Below are 21,273 nucleotides of genomic sequence, written 5' to 3'. Positions count from 1 at the left end.
CATCCTTTAGCTGTGCTCTTAGCACCTGGTCTGTCACCGAAGCAAACTGGAGAGAATCCAGTACTCTCTCCTGCTCGCGTCTTGATATCCTTTCGGAATCTAGAAGTCTCTTGACAGAACCCGCTATCTCCTTCCTTTTCTTCGCCGGGATGGAGAAACGGTGTGACATTAGGTCCCAGTGGATTCCCAGCCACTGGAACTTTTGAGATGGAGAAAGTCGAGACTTTTTTCTGTTGATCTTGAAGCCTAGATACTCTAGGAACTGGATCACATGAATGGAAGCTCGCAAGCATTCTGTCTTGGATGCTGCCCACACCAGCCAGTCGTCCAGGTAGGCTACTACCTGAATTCCCTTTAGGCGTAATTGCTTGAGAGCTACGCTCGCAAGCTTCGTGAAGATCCTTGGAGCTATATTTAGCCCGAATGGCATGGCTCTGAAGGCGTATAGCCTTCGTTGTAGCTTGAACCCTAGGTAGGGGGAGAGTCGACGGTTGATTGGAACGTGCCAATAGGCGTCTGACAAGTCTATGGAGACGGTATATGCCCTGTTGGGCAGTAAGGTCCTTATGTGTTGCAGTGTTAGCATCTTGAACTTGCAGTTCACTATGAACTTTTTGAGTGGCGACAAGTCCAGAATGACTCTGAGTTTTTCTGAGTCCTACTTGGGAACACAAAACAGCCTCCCTTGGAATTTGATGGACTTTACCCTTCGGATCACTTTATTCCTTCAACAAATCTTGGATGTACTCCTCCAGAACGGGGGTGGAGTGTTGGAAAAACCGAGGGCACGGGGGTGGAGTGCTGTACCAGCTCCAGCCCAGTCCATTCTTGAGTAGGCTGTGGGCCCAGGGATCGAAGGTCCACCGATCCCGAAAATTCTGAAGTCTCCCTCCTACCGGTATCATCTCACTTGGACTGTTGTCCAGAGGTCTTGCCTCCCTGACCGCGACCACCCCTGAATCCCCTTCCCCTTGAGGGGCGCCTAGACGAGCCTCTGGCTGCTCCTCTAGGCTTTGCTCGAAAGGAAGTTGACTGCCCTTCGAACGTTGGGTTGAATGCCGGGGACTGCGTCGACACGGGCTGGGGTACCCACTAGAAAGTGGTCGGGGTTTGTGCCACCATCTGGGGCACTGAAGGCATCGGCAATTGCTGTTGCTGTTGCTGTTCAACTGGCTTGGCTGGCCGAGACGGTAGCCTAGTCCTTTTAGTCTTCCTCTTTGGTTGGGGATCCTCATCCGGGGAAGACTTTCTCTTGATAGACAGGCCCCACTTCTGGAGAAGATTTCTATTCTCCGTGGCGGCCTTATCCACAACTTCTTTGACCAATTCGCTAGGGAAAAGGTCTTTGCCCCAAATGTTGGAGGAGATTAGTTTCCTTGGCTCGTGCCTCACCGTAGCCGAGGTGAACACGAACTCCCTACAAGCTCTCCTCGCCCTGACGAAGCTGTAAAGATCCTTCGTTACTGTGGCCAGATGAGTCTTGGCCACTACCATGAACATTTCATGGACCTTGGGGTCACTTGCCATCGTCTCAAGAGTGGTCTGAAGAGACATTGAGGCAGCCAGTCTTTCTTTTGTCTCGAGCTCTCTCCGCAAAAGAAAGTCAGACAGCTCAGGGAGGTTCTCACCGAACTGACGTCCGGCAATATCAGCCTCCAACTTCCCGACTGAGAAGGTAAGATGAACGTCCTTCCAGTCCTTGTGGTCCATGGGTAGGGCCAGCGACAAGGGTTTACACTCCTCCAGGGAGGGGCAAGGCTTGCCAGCCTCGACTGCTTTTAATACAGCCGCAAACCCTTTCTGCAAAAAGGGGAAGGCTCTAGCAGGAGAGGACACAAAGGAAGGGAGCTTCTTACTCAATGCAGCTACCTTTGAGTTCGTGAAGCCCCTCTCTTTCATCGAAGATGAAAGCAAAGCTTGAGCCTTAGCATGGTCCATCACTATGACCTCCTTCGGCTCTGTCTCCTCCTTTGAAGCTGGTTCCTTCCTCAACCGGACATAACAGTCCGGATATGACCCTTTGCTGGGCCAGAATTCCACCTCCTCAAGGGGAACTGAACCCAGCTTATCCGACATGATGATCTTTCCAGTCGTCATCGGCATGTGCTCAGCATATCTCTAGGGTTAGCATCTGAGCACAAGGGAAGGTCTTTCACATTGAGCCTTTTCTGGGGCCCACGTGATGCTGCAAGCTTCTGCATCTGCAGTTCCATTGCAGCCGCCTTCTCCATATTCTCCTTCTGCATTTGTTGGATCATTCCAACAATGGAGGAGAGGGCCTGTCCCAGCTCTACTGAAGCAGCCGACACCTCGTCGTCTTCTTCCTCTACAATGTCTGGGGCTTGATCTTCATCCTGGCCTCCTGCCAGGAGGTCTTCCTCCAGACGCTCGGACACGTCTGACATCCTGTCGTCCAACTGGATGTCTTGCAAGGCGACTGCCACTTCAGCACCCACCTGGATCTGAACTAGGGGGATCTCCTCTTGAGGCTGGGGAATTACTGCATCAGCTGATGCCCTAGGGAAAAGGTAAGCCCTCATCTTCTCACTTGGAAGATAAGATCCAGAGGTGTTCTTCTGGAAGCCCCTTACCCAGGTGCGAAGCTTCTCCCTTGCTATATCCCTTGATTCCGCTGTCCTAGGGGAATCAAAAGCCTCAGTAATCAGGTTAGAGCACACGGTACATACCTGGGGGTCCCAATACCGGAGATCACCCTTGGAGACAGCGCATGCTGCGTGCCTCCTACATAACTCATGTCCGCAGAAGTTCTTACTCTGGACGTTGCAGAAAGCACTTCCGCACTTCTGACGTACCTCCTGAAAAGAGAAGAAATTTCCATGAGTATCAAGTGAACTACGTATCACTGTATATGCACAGTTAGCATAACAAATCAGAAAGGAAAGACACACACTTGTGTTTTCCCGCACAACCAATTGTTGCAGCCTTGAAGATAATAAAATCGTATGGTTAATCTGTCCTAGAGTAATCAATGAAAAATTTCCAGAGGAAACAGGTGGAGCTCACACCCAAGATATTATTTTAAAATACCGGATAATAGACAAGAAAGAACTCACTTTCTTATCTGTAAGGCAACACCAAAGGGCTGTGCAAGGCAATACAAAAGTGTTAGAACACACAGTGTTGTACCAATACTACACTATAGTTTTCTTCCTACAGTATATGTTATACTGAAGAATACTGGTACAGTATAGAAGGTAATGCGCCGGCCGGCACACACCATAACTAGCTTTAAAGTATACTACTTAACAGCTATAAGGCGGCAGAACGCTGGTTCAAATGCATGAGCCGGCCGGCAACAGCCAATGTCGGCCGGCAATGACTGCTGGCTGGCAACTACACAAGGTAGCACCCGGCTGCCGGCCACTGCTCATAGCAACCGGCAGACAAGGGCTTGACAATAGCCGGCCGGCAAAGGTAAACAACCGATGCCGGCCAGCAGCAAAAGAACCAGAGAACTCTGACTGCCCGGCTGCCAGCCACATAGGCCGGCAGCTGGGTCGGGTACAGCACTAGAAGAAAACAGAATGGATACCGGGATAAGAGCGTAAACTACCTCCAAGCCCGGCAATCCGAAAGAGTGCATATAAGGAAGGGGAGAATCTAATTCAGGCTTCCTGACCAATGCCGTCTGGCTCTACAGGCAGACATGGATGAGGGACCAAGGGAGGTCCGGGCAGCACTCAACGCAGAAGACCCTTGCCGGCCGGCAGACTCTGCCGGCCGGCAAGGGACTGAGTCAATTCCACATCCTAACCCATCCTAGGTCCAGATGTAGAATGACGTACAGTACTGTAATGGCTAGGCCATTACGGAGATAGAGGGGGAAGGGACAAAAGAGGGTCCTACCAACCTTGCTTTAGTGAAGAATCACCCGCAGCCAAGAAAACTCATCTTAGCCTAAGGGAGATCCAAGGAGGGAGGCCAGCAATACTTGCCAGCCCCCACTGAACCAAAGCAAGGAAGGTGTTGCTACTCCCAGGGAAAGGATCTTATCCTCCCACCGAGAACAGCAACAAGGACTAGTCTGCTAGATCACAAAAGAAGGAATCATCTCGTACAGAAACCTTCGGCAGTGACCTAAGGAGGCTAAGCCTCCTATGTCTGTGTCAGGCCAGCGAGGGAGACTCTACCCCAAGCCAGACCAACACAGACTCAGACTAAAAACTCTGATGTTCTGTCCCTCTCTGAAGCCAGACTTACTGGAACAGGGAGGTACAGTAACACCCCAGTATAGTTGTATCGAAAGTTAATTCAGATAAACCACTAGGGTTAAGCCCAAGGCTTAAACAGAGGGAAAGGGATTGCATACCTTCTCCGAAGAAAAGAAAGCAACCGGGGAGTATGCGAAAGTATACTAAGGCTCCATAAGCAACTTAGCCTAGGCACCAAGAGAATCGATTACCTAAATCACCGAAACTCACTCGTATACTATCTTGGAAATATTCAACATAATCTTAAATGTATAAAAAACAGCCTAAAGCTTCAATAAGATTTTAAAACACTCGGAAATCCAAATTCATGCAGGAAAGTACTAGGACCAAACGACTAGGCTACATGGCCTAGCGTAGGCCAGAGTTGGCGAATACTTCGCCAAAATAATAATACTAAAAGCACGAGATAGGAAATCCTATGTAACGCTAAATAGCTAAAATTTATTAAAGCAAAACAACCGGGAATGTCGCTCTGGCTAACTAAAACTCATACCTAGCGAGCGACAGCGTCCATGACGCCTCCGGTAGGCAACGGCTCTTGTAACAAAGATTATTACTATTAATCACTTTAAAATTTACCAAGAGCCTACATTTATACATAAAAGAAATGGTACTCAACTTATCAGTGGCAGACGAAGTTGGAGAATCCATGAAAAGATGAATAAATCCAAGATTTGCGAGAAACACAGGAAAAAAACACCAAGTTGTTAAGCTACGCAAAAAGGAATACAGATGGCGCCAGGATTGGCGCCAGGCACGCTTACGAAACGGGAGAAGAGGGAGCCTTGGGAGCGGCTCCCCCTTTTCTTTCTCGTTTTCGTTTTCTTGCCAATTGACCCCTTCGATGTGTTATCTCTGTTTGGGGTGCAGATTGCCATGTGGCGTGTCAAGAATATGTCCTCTGATATGTCGCGATATCCCTTTCATTAGGGATATTCGCTCCAGGAGTTAGAATTCTGGGTACCTTAAGGTAAATTCTCTGGGAATATCGCCGTAGTTGTAATATACCCTAGGAAGCTACCCTATAGGAACTTCCATCAGGACGACATGGCTTGAGCCCAAAAATCTCTCTTTTTATAAAGGAAGCAGGTAGCATAACCGATAAAACCGAGATATAAGGAAATTTTTAAATAATTCTCTCTCTCTCTCTCTCTCCTCTCTCTCTCTCTCTCTCTCTCTCTCTCTCTCTCTCTCTCTCTCTCTCTCTCTCTCTCTCTCTCTCTCTCTCTCGTCTTCCGAAGAAAATTTGTTCTGAAAATCGGTGTGTGAATTACCTTCTGAAAAATACCTCTCACGCTTCGAGGCCAAGTTTATGGCTGTGGGAACGACATCCATTGCCGGAAGATGATTGCAGTTGTAAAATGCTCTTTACTTTGATATGGGGATTTCTGCGATCGATCCCTTCGTTTGCCTTCACTCTCTTCCGGGGTTTTGCATATTTAGAATTTGTTTGTTTACTCCTTCGTGTTTTGCATATTTTGGTGTTTTTGGAAGTGGTCCATTTTTTTCTACGAAGTATTGTCTTTCTTTTACTTGATGCATGTCTTTCTTTGTTTACAGACCTAGCTGGTTTTGAGTTTAAACTGTTTACTCTACTTAGTGATAGAGGGTACTTTTAAAATGATGCAGGGACTGTCGAGAGACAAAGAATACCACAGTCATTATTTGAATACTAGTGTACGCGACCAGTAAGATATGAAGGCTAAATGTTTAGTTAGATATCGCACTCGCAGATTCATTCCCTCCTATCCCTTTCCCCTTTCCTAATTAGAAAACAGCAGTTATGGTTTCCGAAGTTACCTCTCGGGTACCCCCGCTCATCAGTGTATGACACAACAACACTCCTCCTACCCGTGGAATGACCGATTAATTATACGTCTGGCAGTACCGCTCAGCGTGACCGTGTATATATATATATATATATATATATATATATATATATATATATATTTATATATATATATATATATATATATATATATATATATATATATATATATATATATGTGTGTGTGTGTGTGTGTGTGTGTGTGACTCGACACTTGCTCTTTTATGTCGAGTTGATGATAAAATATTGGTAAAACCTGCCAAGTCTAGAGTTCACAATTCCAACATAATTGCATCATTTCTAATCCTGGCGAGTCCGAGTAAATAATAAGAAAAATATATACAATCAGGAGGTTCTTGACGCAAGATGTCAATAGAATAATTTCCTCTTTTTATGGTATTTTTATCGATTTTACGTTTATGTATTTAACATTACAGCGGTATTCTTTGAGTTTATGAAGCATTGGGACTGTCGAGTTTTTATTTAAACATTACATTCTAATTGGCGTATAGCACTTATACTCCTTTTGCCTTTTTGGTGTCATCCATCCGGAATGGTTTATTATTATTATTATTATTATTATTATTATTATTATTATTAGTTTGTAGGGTTGCAAAGGCCTGGTACCAATTTTCGATTCAGCTTCAAGTAGAAGTTATAATTCTTTTGAGCTGGAGCCTGTAGACAGTATATCGTGTTTAATCACGATTCTTCGGTTTACCAAATGATGGTAAACATGATGCTACTTTGAAGTTGTGATTTGTCATGATTCTTGAGAGCTACGTAACAGTAATTTTTTTTCAACTTTAGCAGGCTTACACCAGTTCTTGTATTTGTTTTTAGTTATTGTTAGAAGTCATAAACTTTTCAAAATATTTTGAAGTATCTATCATAGTTTGCTAAGATGTTTGAATTTTATGGCCCTGCTCATATGGTTAATCTAAATTTACTTCTTCCATTACTTTTATTGTTCTTTAATGTTACAAATCTCTTGAAAATTTCGTATAACAGTACTGTTTTTGTATAGTACGAATGTTTGATGCCCCTGAAGTTTGGATTTGTAATTCCTCAATACATGTGTTTTTATTAGCATTTGAGTCAGTATTTGAACTTCATTAGCATCAACTATATTCTTTTTATGTGTTGAAATGTTCTTTAGCTATTAATGTATTTGACGCGCATAGTGTTTATTAATCTAATATTTGTTTGCATAAAACGTTGTCACTTTTGATATGTGTTCGTAAGCTTTATCACTGTGTAATATAATTTTTAACTTGTCCAAACACTGACATCGTGTAAATATCCACATAAAATTTAAAATTGGCGTGGCCTTATTACTTCGCCTTAGCACAACAAACAATAATTCCTGTGACACTATTTTTATTACTGACACCTGTCGTTCTACAAAGCCTTTTATATACTACCCTCACTTATCGATTACTTGAAAGAACTCTTATATAAAAAAAAAAAGTTGATCAATACGAGAGGTGCACATCCTTTGCATTGCTAGCGACTGCAGTGAATAATAAATGCAGTGAGGAAATAGATTGTCAGTGACTATTGGGATTTCTCTTGGGGCAAGGAAAGATGCGGAAATGAATGCACACCTGCTACGGGTGAAAAACATATTCCTCCTTAGCCACCGACAGCGGCTGATTTGTTATTGGTATTCCGGTCCATCTGCATTATCAGAATTTTGTGCTTCTGGAAATTATGGCTATCAATTTCCCCCTGGAGTCTTTAGCACCGCTGTCCTGATATAATAGTTTTTTTTTTTTCTCCTCGCTCTGGATGGTAATGTTCCCGGATATTTTATACCTTCCTTTCTTCAAATGTTTCTGTTTGTTATGCCCTATATATAGAGGATAGATGGGCATACTTCAAGCAAAAGTTGAATGAATAGGTCAATATAGTTTCGTGACTGGAAAGATATGCATTTTAGTTCTTGGCACTGGGTCAAAGGCTTTCTAGAACCATTTAGTCACTGTATGTTATAGGTAAAAAAAAAACTTAGATGCCGAATATTGTTTTTATCTTTGTCTTTCGTTTCATTAGGGTGCCATCCTACGATCGTAAACAAAAACTCGAGACTCCTAAAGGGAAGAGTAATCCTAATCTCGTCTTTCATCTGTAATTTCTAGTCCTTGTCTTATTTGGGGATATAGGAATCTTTAGATTTACTGAAGCTGGCTTTCTTCAAAAGATTTTATTTGTTGCTACGCTTCTCAAACATAATTTTCTGAATTCACTGTCTATGATATAAAAATATACCAGAATCGAGAGGCTATTCCTCTGAATTTTTATTTTGATGGGTAACATTTTATAACCAAAGACATGTTTTATTCTGGTGTCGATGACAACAGATTTTGCGGAATTCTATTACATAAACAAATCGGTCTGTACTAACGTGTATTTGACTCGATCAACTCCGCCACTGGGCAACAGGTGACCGATTACTTGAGACGTTCCAAAGTTTTCCCACATTTGAGGGGAAATTAGGGATATTTTTCCCTAAACATCATATAAGATGCTACAAGATAATTTCTGGTTAACATCTAGTAGTGTCTTCGAATCACAATTCATTATTTTTTTTTTATATCCTACTGATCGGATACTTGCTCTCTGAAATTGTAAATAAGTGTGGATGTGTTATTAAGTCAACTAAAGTGCTAATTATATTTTATCCTTTTGATTACGACATTACGTGTGCATTATATATTTTAAGCAGCCTCTTTTTAAGGATGTGAGGTCCTATATGTTATAATGGTCAAAGTGCTTCTCAATGAATGCTTGTGTAACTGTCGTTAAGGTATAAATCATAAGTGAATATTGTTTGGCTACTTATTCATTGTTACTAGGAATTTTGTACAATCGCTATTCTGAGAAAACCTACAGTAGTCTATATGTTTTATGAAATTCTGCTCTAGTAACGTTCTTTTTATTAGGAAAACTGTGCTTCACATTCACGTGTAGCTATTGCATTTATCTTTTTAAAATTTTACCATAGCACTTAAACTATATAATTTTGTTTCTTCGATTGATACCCTCTAGATTATCCATTAATATTATCTCTCGTTGGTTACTTTTGACACAGGATGGCTTGCATCCGGCCCCCTGCTAGCTGAAACATTAAGACAGTCTCGTGAGTTTACGAAAAGAACTGCTTTTCTGTACGGCATCCACGAACAAGACAAGAAGGATGGAAAACAGCCTAACGATAAAAAGGACGACGGCGTCGTCGTCTCCGGCCTTGAAGCTACTCGCCTTCCGAAAGTAGAAACGGACTTTGGTTCCTCGTCGTTGCCGCAAAGAGAGGTGCGTTTGACTGTGACGTGTGACCATGGATACTGGCTGTGTTCGGATGGCACATTGTGCATCCCGCAGAACGAGACGTGTTCTGGTGTGGCCGAATGCAACGACGAGTCGGACGAGGCTGTGGGGCTTTGTGGTATGTATCGATAACTAATCTACCTTAATGATTGAATGGCATTTTCATTGTTGTTTTTTATGCATGTTCATTTTTGCTTAATGCAATTGGGATCTGCGATTATAAATGGAAGCTAATTTTTACCCTTAGATTAATTTCTAGGAATCGTCTTGAGGTTTTATTTATATGTATAAGAGTTACAGATACACGTGACGTGCATTCTACGCAAGGGTGATGTTTCCAATGAAAGGTGGAACTTTTTTAGGATCCTCACGTTTTTTTTTTTTTTTTTTTTTTTTTTGTCTATCCCTTTAATGATATATACGGTGAAGTTTAGTTTCAATTATTGATATATGATTAGTTTTGAAATATCATCTATTTAAGGTTCACATGTCTTTTTCAAATTTTCAAGCCATGCTATGAGTCTGACGCAAACCTAACCAGTTGTTATTTGATCAGTTTGCGTGAGGAGAGAGTACCAACCGAATACCGTAGCTATTACGGTTGTCTATTAGGTAGTAGGTTAGCCAGGGCACCAGGCACCCGTCGAGATACTACTGCTAGAGAGTTAATGGGTCCTTTGACTGGCCACATAGTAATCTCTCTCTCACTTGTTACAGCTTATTTTTCCTTTGTCTACAACACCGAATAGTCTGCCTTATTCTTTCCACATTCTCCTCTGTCCTCATACACCTAACAACACTGAAATTGTCAAATAAGTAATCTTCGCTCAAGTGGTTAATTATTGTACTGCAATTTTTAAGGGTACAAGAGACTTTAGTTATGGTAACCAGCTCTTCTTGGAGGACGCTCCAAAATGAAACCATTGTTCTCTAGTCTTGTTTAGTGCCATAGCCTCTGTATCATGGTCTTCAACTGTCTTGGGGTAGAGTTTTCTTGGTTGAGAGTACACTATTCTATCTTATTTCTCTTGCTCTTTTTTCAAGTTTTTATATTTTGTATATGAAAGATCTATTGTAATGTTATTACTGTTCTTGGATTTTTTTATTCCCTCTGCAAACGAAGTTGGAAGGAGGTTATATTTTACCCCCCTGTTTGTGTGTGTGTGTTTTTTTGTTTGTGAATAGCTTCCTGGCCACAATTTTAATAGTAGAGTAAGGAAACTTGCTGGGATTAACTAATATCTAAAAAGCTGGAAATAGTAAATTTTGGTAGGTCAAGATCAAGATCACGGTCAAGCAAAAGGTCCAATTCACGTAATCAGCCATAAGTTTGGACATCGTTATCACAGACTTCAAACTTGGTTAATATATTATTGTATGAAAATCCACGCTAATTAAAACATGTTAAGGTCAAAGGGCAAGGTCAAGGTCGAGCAAAATATCGAGAAATAAGCTGCCCCGGCGGGGCGGAGGTCTTCGCTCTAGTGAGTGGACATCTAGTTTTAATTGTTCATTACTTCTGTTGTAGTTTATTAATTTCCTTGTTTCATCTCCTCACATGGCTATTTTTCCTCGTGCACAATGGGCATATAGTACACAATATTATTATTATTATTATTATTATTATTATTATTATTATTATTATTATTATAATAATAATGATAATAATGATTATAATAATAATAATAATAATAATAATAATAATAATAATAATAATAATAATAATAATAAAGATGGTCTTGATGTGAATTTGCCGACCGCCGGAATTTAGTAATTAGAGAGTCTGGCTGCCTAATATTAGCCAAAGGAAAACAAAATTATAATTAACTGTTGGTTGACATATCACAACATTATGTGCTTCATTAATTTCTTTCTTCTTATGTAGTCGTTTAGTCTGGATCGTTCTTCCCGAGAAATATTAAGACTTTTAGAATCATTTACAAGTTCTATTTGTTTAATCGCTTAATATAATTTCTCCCCTCTCTCTCTCTCTCTCTCTCTCTCTCTCTCTCTCTCTCTCTCTCTCTCTCTCTCTCTCTCTCTCTCTCTCTCTCAGAATTCGAAAACAGTATCCCTTCGTAGTTTCATGGAATTTGATATAAGCAAGATTTTATCAATTTACTGCATTATTGAATTCATTTTAATTTTAATGCCATATAAACTCACTCATCTTGTTCTATACTCTATAGAGACTGTTTCAATAATTCTCTATGAAGTTATATACCATTATAGCATTTTTTTTTATTAATTTTCAACTCTCATGCCCCATACATGTTCTATAAAATGAATTTACGCAACAAGCATTTGATAATTTTACGTAACGATATGGTTTCTGCCGTCCATGGAATCTTACGATTCTCACTCAAGGTTTAGGTGTCATTGGAAGGAAGTAGGAACAAGTATTTTGGACTTATATTTCTAATTGGAAAACGTTAACATATTAATATTTGCCTAAATATTTGCTGGTGATTAGAATGCGTCTATAAAAATTAATATACCTCTTTAGGTCAAGTTAAAAGAGTTACAGAGTCAGAATGATAACATGAATACTGTAGTTTTTATGTGGTCTAAATTACACTTATGTAATCAAGCATGTCGCGATGAGAGGGATTACCGTAAGCTCAGGTGAAATTAACCAGGGACAGAGATTCATCAGAATGATTACATCTACTTACCCCGGAAGTTAGGATTTAGTGTCAAATGTTTGTTGGGATTAGCAAACGTGTCAGGTGACGAACTCGATTATTCATTGTGACTCGAACTTTTGGCAGCCAAAACAACGCGCAATATTTATTATGATGATTGCATTTACATCATGGGAAATGGATGTGCCGATGAGGAAACATGAAAATAGGATCAGTTAAGAGTTAGGAGGCAATTGTTCCTGTGTTCCTGACACTTTGTTAGTCAGATTGTCGTGATGATGGACCCATTACAGCTGACACTGCAACCCTTGTGTGCTTCTATGAGTGAGCGTCATTTCATGAAATCAGTTATTTTTTTAATAGGTTTCTAAGACCAGGTAGGAATTAATGGTTTTTTTAAGGAATCTGATTTCCTTTATGATATTTGATGCACTCACTCTTTACCCATTTTAATTTTTTCATATAAAATTTGTATGCATGTATAGTCCAAAGTATTTATACATTTGTATACATGGGTAAATTTTCCTTCTCAATTTTTACGTTGTCATTAAAACGCCCAGTCATTTGAAGAGAATCCTGTTATACTTGATATAAAGGAAGTCCATTGTGCATAGATGTGCTTAAAAGGAGATCGTCCATCTGTCTGTCTGTCCGTTAGGAAGTTCGTTGCATTTAGCTTGTCATTGCAGAAGTTACTACATAGTTGAAGGGCCGTCGTGCACAGATTTGCATAAAGGAATATTCACTGTTGGCAAGTTTTTTTTTTTTTTTTTTTTTTTTTTTTTTTTTTTTTTAGACTTTGCACATCTTGGTCGTAACTTGAGTTGATTTAAGATTGACAGAATATATTTTTCATTTCCAGCGTCGGTAACCAAAATTGTTGATCAATCTATTATGTTATTAAATGATTAATAATGTTTTGTGAATAAACATATGTTTTACGGGTAGTTATTATTGTACATTAAAGTGTACTATTGTTTATAGTTTGTAGGCGTCATTTATAGAAAACTCAGAAAATTAAGTATAAACTCGGTTCATGTTTTAAGAATCTAATAAATTTCACTTTGCCTCAGCTTTGAATTCGTCATATCCAAATATTTATTGTAGGTTTTAACAATGGAGTTTATTTTTATTTTTGGTCCCAATTCTGTTTGGTTTACTTGATTTCATGCAATGATGTTTGATTAATTTAGAGGTCTTTGTCCTACAATATACCACAGTTTTTATGTAAACTTATTTTTTTTGACGAACCTCAGGCAATCTATTTACATTTATATGAATCACAACACATTAATATTGACTCCTACAGACTAGCATGTTCGTGCAGACTTCATTTGTGCTTGATTGCATATGGTGATAGCTATGTACGATAAAGGTTTTTCTATTTCCGGAGAACTAAAGCTCGCTTTGTAAACATAATTGCTTGAGTTAGAAATAGCTACATTCTGTTTTACATTCATTGGTTTATCTCTTTCCCCAAAATGGTCCATCATTATTTTCCGTTTGTATGCAAAAGGGATAATTGGAAATTTGTTAAAATCTTTATCTTACATCTGTGTATGTTTTCGTAGCATGCTCAGAACATTAGATTTTAAAATAACTTAGGGGTGTCTAGAAACGCTTGAAAATTTAAAAAATAGGGTTGTAGAGACCACTTTTCAGGCGCGTCAGGTATATAGAGTTCATCAAGTAAGGTGTAAACTTGACCTTTTCAATATTTTGGTTTTAAAAAGCAGTATTTTTATGATATGGGATGGCTCATGAGAAGAAAAATGCCTTCTGTTGTTGTTGATGTAGATTACCTGGCCCTTTTAGCCAAGCACGCCCTCTTACAATTCTGCAGCCAGTAATGCCGTTTTGTGGGATTTTCTCCCAAAACGTGGTCAAATGGTGATAGCTGGCATCTCTCTGTGGTCATGTTGACTACGACTACAAAAAAAAACTCACTTTGAAAGGTTACTTTAAATTTTGGTAATTGCTTTGATAATGAAAGCAAAATTACAGTGAAATAGATATAGATTAGGATTTTTCGATTTAACCCTTAAACAATAAGATTATGAATATGTATAAAAATTCAGAATAATGTGTCGCTTGAAAACATGACAAATATTTTGCCGATTCTTTGCAGCTACAATGACAGCATTGAATTTATCCACAAGCAATGAGTAGTCAAGCCGGTAACGCCGTCCGTAGCTCGTAGTGAAAGGTCTTCAAAACCTGTACACTAGCCTTATCAGCAGAACGCAGACTCAAATTACATAGTCTGTTCCTTACAGTGCATAATTTATGCTTCATACAGCCCCCCCCCCCCCCTCCCCTTTCTTAGATAAAGAAAGGATATTTTATTCCAAGCCATTTAGCTAAACCTCTTTGTTTCTTTCTCATTCTTCCTAGGCCTATAAATTAACTGCTGGACTCGGTTAATCGACATACTGGTGGATTTATCTATTCACCTGTGTTGCCGTTTCTTCGTATATTTTACACCCCTTAAGCCCCTTCATATTACACATGCTGTACGCAAATACTTATCGGGACAGCTTTCATCCTTTATTCTTCTTCAATTTATACTCGGCATCCACATTTTCACTTTTGTAAATGATAGGGGGCTTAGAAATCCAGTCTTGTATTCTAACTATGGTTTGGATAGGGAATGTTCTTATCTTTGCAAGATCTCACAGACTTTGCCATCTTCATTCCTTGCTTACATCTGTTCAGTGGCTCATCTCTTCTCTCATTATTTCTTACATTCTAAACATTTCGTCCCAAATACGAATGCTCATCATTTGCTTCCCTTTTCCTAATATTCATACTATCATTCATCTCTCCTTCCTCTCTTTCATCTGCATTCACCACTTTACTTCCTCGAACATTCATTACTAAAGTTCTCCTCTTCCTCTGGCTTTCAATTATTATTATTATTATTATTATTATTATTATTATTATTATTATTATTATTATTATTACTAGCTAAAGTACAACCTTAGTTGGAAAAGAAAGATGCTATAAGCCCAACAGAGAAAAATAGCCCAGTGAGGAAAGGAAATTAGGAAATATATAAACGATATAAGATGTGAACAATTAAAACAAAATATTTTAAAAACACTTACAACATTAAAACAGATATTTCATATATAAACTGTGAAAAGACTTATGTCAACCTGTTCAACATAAAAACATTTGCTGCAAGTTTAAACTTTTGAAGTTCCACTGATTCAACTACCCGATTAGGAAGATCATTCCACAACTTGGTCACAGCTGGAATAAAACTTCTAGAGTACTGTGTAGTATTGGGCCTCATGATGAAGGCCTGATTATTAGAATTGATTGCATGCCTAGTATTACGAACAACATGGAACTGTCCTGGAAGATCTGAATGTAAAGGATGGTCGGAATTATAAAAAAAAAAAATTGCAATATGCACAACGAACTAATTGAACGACGGTGCCAAAGATTAGTATCTAGATCAGGAATAAGAAATTTAATAGATCGTAAGTTCTTGTCCAACAATTTAAGTTAAGAATCAGCAGCTGAAGACCAGACAGGAGAACAATACTCAAAACAAGGTAGAATTTAAGAATTAAAACACTTATTGAGAATAGATTGATCACAGAAAATCTTAAAAGACTTTCTCAATAAGCCATTTTTTTTTGCAATTGAAGAAAACACAGACGTAATGTATTTCTTAAAAGTAAATTTGCTGTCGAGAATCACAACTGAAATTTTGAAAGAGTCATACAAAGTTAAAGAAACATTATCTATGCTGAGATATGGATGTTGAGGAGCCACTGTCCTTGACCTACTTACAATCATACTTTGGGGTTTGTTAGGATTCAACTTCATACCCCATAATTTGCACCATACACTAATTTTAGCTAGATCTCTATTAAGGGACTCAGTAACCCCAGATCTACATTCAGGAGATGGAATTGGGGGAAAGAGAGTACCATCATTTGCATATGCAACGCCCTCGTTTTCTAGGCCGAACCATATGTCGTGTGTATATAGTATGAAAAGTAATGGGACAAGAACACTACCCTGAAGAACACCAGATATCACATTCCTATACTCACTATGGTGCCCATCAGCAACAACTGTTTGCGATCTATTAATTTAAAAATTCAATAATGATGCTAAGAAACGACCCACCCACTCCCACCTGTTTGAGTTTGAAAACTAGGGAACAGATAATTACCTTTGCAAACCTATTAAGACTATTTGCCAAAAAACGTTCAAAAACTTTATATAATGTGGGAGTTATGGAAATTCAGCAGTCATTATTTGGACTTGAGCTACCACAAACATTTACATAGTGTAGTAAAATTACCTATTCTCCAACAAGTGCTAAAAGCTCCTTGCTAACTTGCCCAATATAACATGTAAATTTGGAGCTAAGAAGTCTGCAGTCCTTATATAAAACAAAGGAAAAATACCATTTGGGTCCACACCTCCATGATCATCAAGGTCTATCAAGAGAGCTTTAATTTCATAAGATTGAAAAGCTAAAATATTTAGTTTAGCCTCAGGAAAACAGGAATGGGGAAGTTCCGAGTTTCTCATTACTCTGCTTACTGTCAAACACATCAGACAAAAGGGTTGCCTTTTCCTTTGGATAGTGAGTGACAGAGCCATCTGGTCCAAGTAAAGGAACAACTATTGCATCTACACCAAAGAGTGCAGATTTAAGGGTAGTCCACTACTTATGCATCTGGTTTGTACCAGAAAGGGTTTCTTTTATGGTTTAATTGTATTCTTTTTCAGTTGAAGCATAAACTCTCTGAGCAAAAGCTCTAAGCTGAGTATAGTTATTCCAAGTCAAATCTAATCTGTTACCTTTCCAAAGATGATAGGCCTCCTGCGTCTCCAAATAAACACGTCTACAATTGAGCCATGGTTTGTCCTTCACTGGGTACCTGAGCACACGAGAAAAGATGCGCCTATCAGTTATGGTGACTAGATTCTCATTCAAAGGGACAAGAGGATCAACACTACTATACAATTGTGACCAATTCAAGACCAAATGATCACTCAAAATCCCATTCCAGTCTGCTTGAGATTTCATATAAATCTTACCTGAGTATGATACATCTGGGACAGGCTGCTCAGTCTTCATTACTAATGAAATCAAGGCATGATCAAATGTCTCAACTGGAGGACCAACCTTGTTAAAACGCGAAGGGAGTTGGTGTATACGAGTCCAAGCAGTTACGAGACCTGTGAGTACCTTCACTTATGATTTGCTCACATCCTGATTCAGAGGCCAAGTCTAAGCTGCTAAGCCATGGCGATCGGTAGGAGAAACAGAATTTAATCACTCCCTATGGTGAACATTGAAATCACCAACAAAGCCAAAAGAGGCCCTTCTATCATCTTCTTGTATCTTAGCCATAATGGTAAGAAGACAATCTAAGATAGAATCATCCATGTCTGGATTCCCGGTAGATCGAACACAAATAGATGTTATGCCTGCCACAAACTTTTATTACCTGAATCTCATGACATCCACATTCATAGCAGGACTTATAAAAAGCACAGTACTCAGTCCTAATATACACTGCCGTTCCCCTGGCCCTAGGGATGGCATCGTGTTTCAACATTATTGGCTTCTTAAAACCAGTTAGAAGGAGCTCAGATGAGTGCCTCATATTAGAAACCAAAGTTTCTGAGAAAAAAAGAATATCATACTGTCTGGACGCAGCTATAAGGTCTTGAATATTTGCATGAAGACCACGAATATTCCATTGCAGTAGACGATATGGGGTGTCTGTAGTTTTTGGGGACAGGGCGAAATCTTTCTTATTACTAGCCAAATCGTTTTTCATTATGGGGAAGATGTTCTTTACAATGATCCAACATACCATAATATGATGTTATTTTATATTTTATCATTTTGAATATCATAATTTACCTTTACCACGGCAATATTTTCTAAGTTCAGCACGGTCCGAACGTAAGTCACGGGTAGCTCCTGCTTAGTTTCCATCTTCCCCGATAGATAGAGCCCGTGTCATCCCAGTCTAAGAAACGTTCATTTTTGCAATTTAATACTGTCCCGTCAATCTACATATTTATCAAATGAAGATTGTTGGAATTAGCGAAAACATAAGTCTGAACATCGATAACTGTTCAAGCTTGAGCCATCAGCTGATAGGCGAACCGAGCGCCGCCAAACGGGTTATTATACTCAGGCAGGAAATAATGCTTGCGGGAAATTTTACTATCGAGTAAGTTGGCCGTGGCTTCAGCGGACGACGCATTGTAACGACCTTTCCCTAACCTAACAATTCATTATAATTATCATAGCAGCATCAAATATCACTATAAATGACGTGTCCCTAAAAACTACAAACTTAACCTTCATTTTTAACCTCTTGTTAAGATTGTTATTTCGTAGGGACACGTCTTGAAATTATGCCGAATACTAATTTGTTTTATATACAACCAAAGGTTAGGCTAGCCAACATCTAGTTAAGATATTTCAGTAGATAAAGCCAGTGTCAAACAAAGCAACTGAACTTGACCTTTCGTTGGCCACGTGATTTCAAATTTTTAATCCCCCCCCCACATGACCCGAGATTGACCTGGAGTCGACCCTTTCCAACTCTAACCGCCGTAATGGATAGAGATGTTTCGTACAGTTACTCTTTGAGCGATATTGTTGAGTTTATTATTCATATTGATCAAATTGATTCGATTAAGACTCTAATGTATATACACCTACGTGATTTTACTCGAGTTATCCCCGAATTCTTTCATTATTTATTTCGAGAAGGCTTTTTAGGGGATTTTAGGGGGCCCTGTGAGAAGTGTACAATTGGTGATGTTGCGATATCGAATATTAAGGTAAGCCTGAGTACCTTTTTTATTATTTCAATGTGGTTAAGATATAATTTAGAGTGCTGCCCATACCTTTTTTTGTGTAGGAGAGAGACTTACGAAGGGGGTCCGGGGGCTTGCCCCCTGGTAGGGGTAGTGACCTGGGAACTACTAGGTTCGGTTAGCTTGGGTTTGTGGGGTTTGTATGTTAGCGATAGTGGTTGGGGGCGGTCGCCGGGGGGGGGGTGTTATCCCCCCCGGTTAGTTCACGAGGAAGGTAAGGACACGGCTTGTAGGTCAGGTTAGGAGGGGAATTTTGGGTTAGTTGTCCATTTTTCTCGCACGTTTCCGACATCCATGACCAGAGTGGTCCTATTATATAGATTGTTGGGACAAGCATTTACAAAACTAGTGAATTTAATATTTCATTCCGTGATCATTCCCGCGAAAAAGAGCAGATTTCGGACTTTTTTTTTTCGCACGTTTCCGACATCCATGCCCAGAGTGGTCCTAGTATGTAGATTGTTGGGACAAGCAATTACAAAACTAGTGAAATTAATATTATTTCATTCCGTGATCATTCCCGTGAAAAAGAGCCGATTTCGGACTTTTTTTACTCGATTTTCGTCTGGTCAAAGGCCTGTCCCCATACACTACAAAGGCTCCGACGACATTAACGAAATTTAGGACGTACTGGTCCCGGATTTTGCTCAATGTCTCCAGACAGCATAAGAATTAATAGTAATAAAAAAGATACATCATATTTAAAAACTAAATGAACAAGAATGATAACAAAAGCAATATGTACAGAAATGTAAATAAAGTTATTGATCAAACCCTTAGACTATAGAAAAAAAGTCGGAAAAAGTTGTCAACATTGAGGAGCCAGTACACCACTTCGACTGAATGGAGGACAGTAAGGTTGGTTTTAAAAAAAGAAAGAATCTGGTAAGGAAAAGACAACCTTTTTTTTAACCCACAGGCATCCATGGCCTTTCTATTAAGCCTGCCCAACACACCATTTCAAAAAACAAGGGGAAAAATAAGATACAATAGTGTGCCTGAGTGTCTCCTGAAGCAAGAAAACTCTAACCCAAAACAGTTGAAGACCATGGCACAGAGGTTATGGCAATACCCAAGACAATAGAACAATTATTTGATTTTGGAGTGCGTTTACTCTCCAGTATCACCTGCAATATATCATCATCAACAGTCTATAATAAGTTCCATCTGACTGAAGAGGTTTGCGCTTACATCGGTCATTCATATGACTTATGACATGACCGTATCGACGAAAATATTGCGCATGAGAATATAATTCCAGCATCTAAGGCCATGTTCACACTACCGGGCAGTCTGAAGTTTATAGTTTGCCACTGAGCTGTGGCAATGTGCACTGTTATACTGTTCAACCTTTTGCTGACGATAGTATAATGTTCCCCCCCACACACATACTGTATGTATACAGTATATATATAATATATATATATATATATATATATATATATATATATATATGTATGTATATATATATATATATACATGTATATATATATATATATATATATATATATATATATATATATATATATATATATATATATACACTCGTTTGTATTTTGTTAGGTTATGGTCATTTCACGTATTCGTGATTTTAGTATTAAAGTGTTGATAGTGTTTTTGGTATTTTTCAATATTGCAAGTTTTAGTTTTAGTATTGAGAAATGTAGGCTTATGGATAAAAATTATTACTTTGAATATTCTTGTGCCTAAGAGTCCAGTTGTTAGTAAAGTAAGTCGGAAGTTTGTGTTGTGGACTATTTGTCAGTATGATCGATTGAAGGGTGTTGGTTTTCCTCCCACAATTAGGAGGTAATGTTTTCAGAACTATTAGAGGAATTTATCCTCGCACTACTGGGTGTAAGTAAAATGGGAATATACTTTAGATCGCCATATGCGCCCTATATAATGTGATACATTTGTCATATCGAAAGATCTTGGATATGATTGCCTTTGTTAGAAAAGAATATTTAGGTTCACCAAAGAAGTTATTTTATATATCAAGTCTTAACAGAGGTTAAACTATCCACCAATTTAACAGTGATAAACCCCATTTACCCACCCGTTCATTTACGTTTTTTCTTTTTTTTTTTCTACCTTATTTAAACATTTTCCCTCTCGCGTTTACTTTTCTTGCATTCAATTCTCACAACCTATTTGATCAACAGACTGTTAATAGTAGGGGCGTCCCTGAGAGTTGTTAATAGTAGGGGTGTCCCCAAGTGCTGCCCCCTTTTCTTGTTCTTAGTGTAAAGTTTTCATTCATTTTGTTGCCCTCATAGTACTGAGATAGGCGTAACCTGGGCATATCTACCTTAAACGCCCTAAACTTCTTCAAACGTTTGTGTTCATGGCCCTCTGTCAT

General features: G+C 39.0%; 1 protein-coding gene across 1 annotated transcript in view; it reads left to right on the top strand.

The window, feature by feature from the left end:
* Nucleotides 1-8,823: 8,823 nt before the first annotated feature.
* Nucleotides 8,824-21,273, top strand: part of LOC137620890 (G-protein coupled receptor GRL101-like) — a 404,630-nt gene continuing 392,180 nt past the window's right edge. Inside the window, exons 1-2 of the mRNA XM_068351335.1 lie at nt 8,824-8,863; nt 9,155-9,508. Coding sequence (XP_068207436.1) covers nt 8,824-8,863; nt 9,155-9,508 — 394 coding nt within the window. The remainder of the gene's footprint in view (nt 8,864-9,154; nt 9,509-21,273) is intronic.

This window comes from Palaemon carinicauda, chromosome 27 (genome assembly GCF_036898095.1).
Source record: "Palaemon carinicauda isolate YSFRI2023 chromosome 27, ASM3689809v2, whole genome shotgun sequence".
Lineage (NCBI taxonomy): Eukaryota > Metazoa > Arthropoda > Malacostraca > Decapoda > Palaemonidae > Palaemon > Palaemon carinicauda.
The sequence above is the reverse complement of the archived record's forward strand: the minus strand, read 5'-3'. Positions and strand labels throughout refer to the sequence as shown.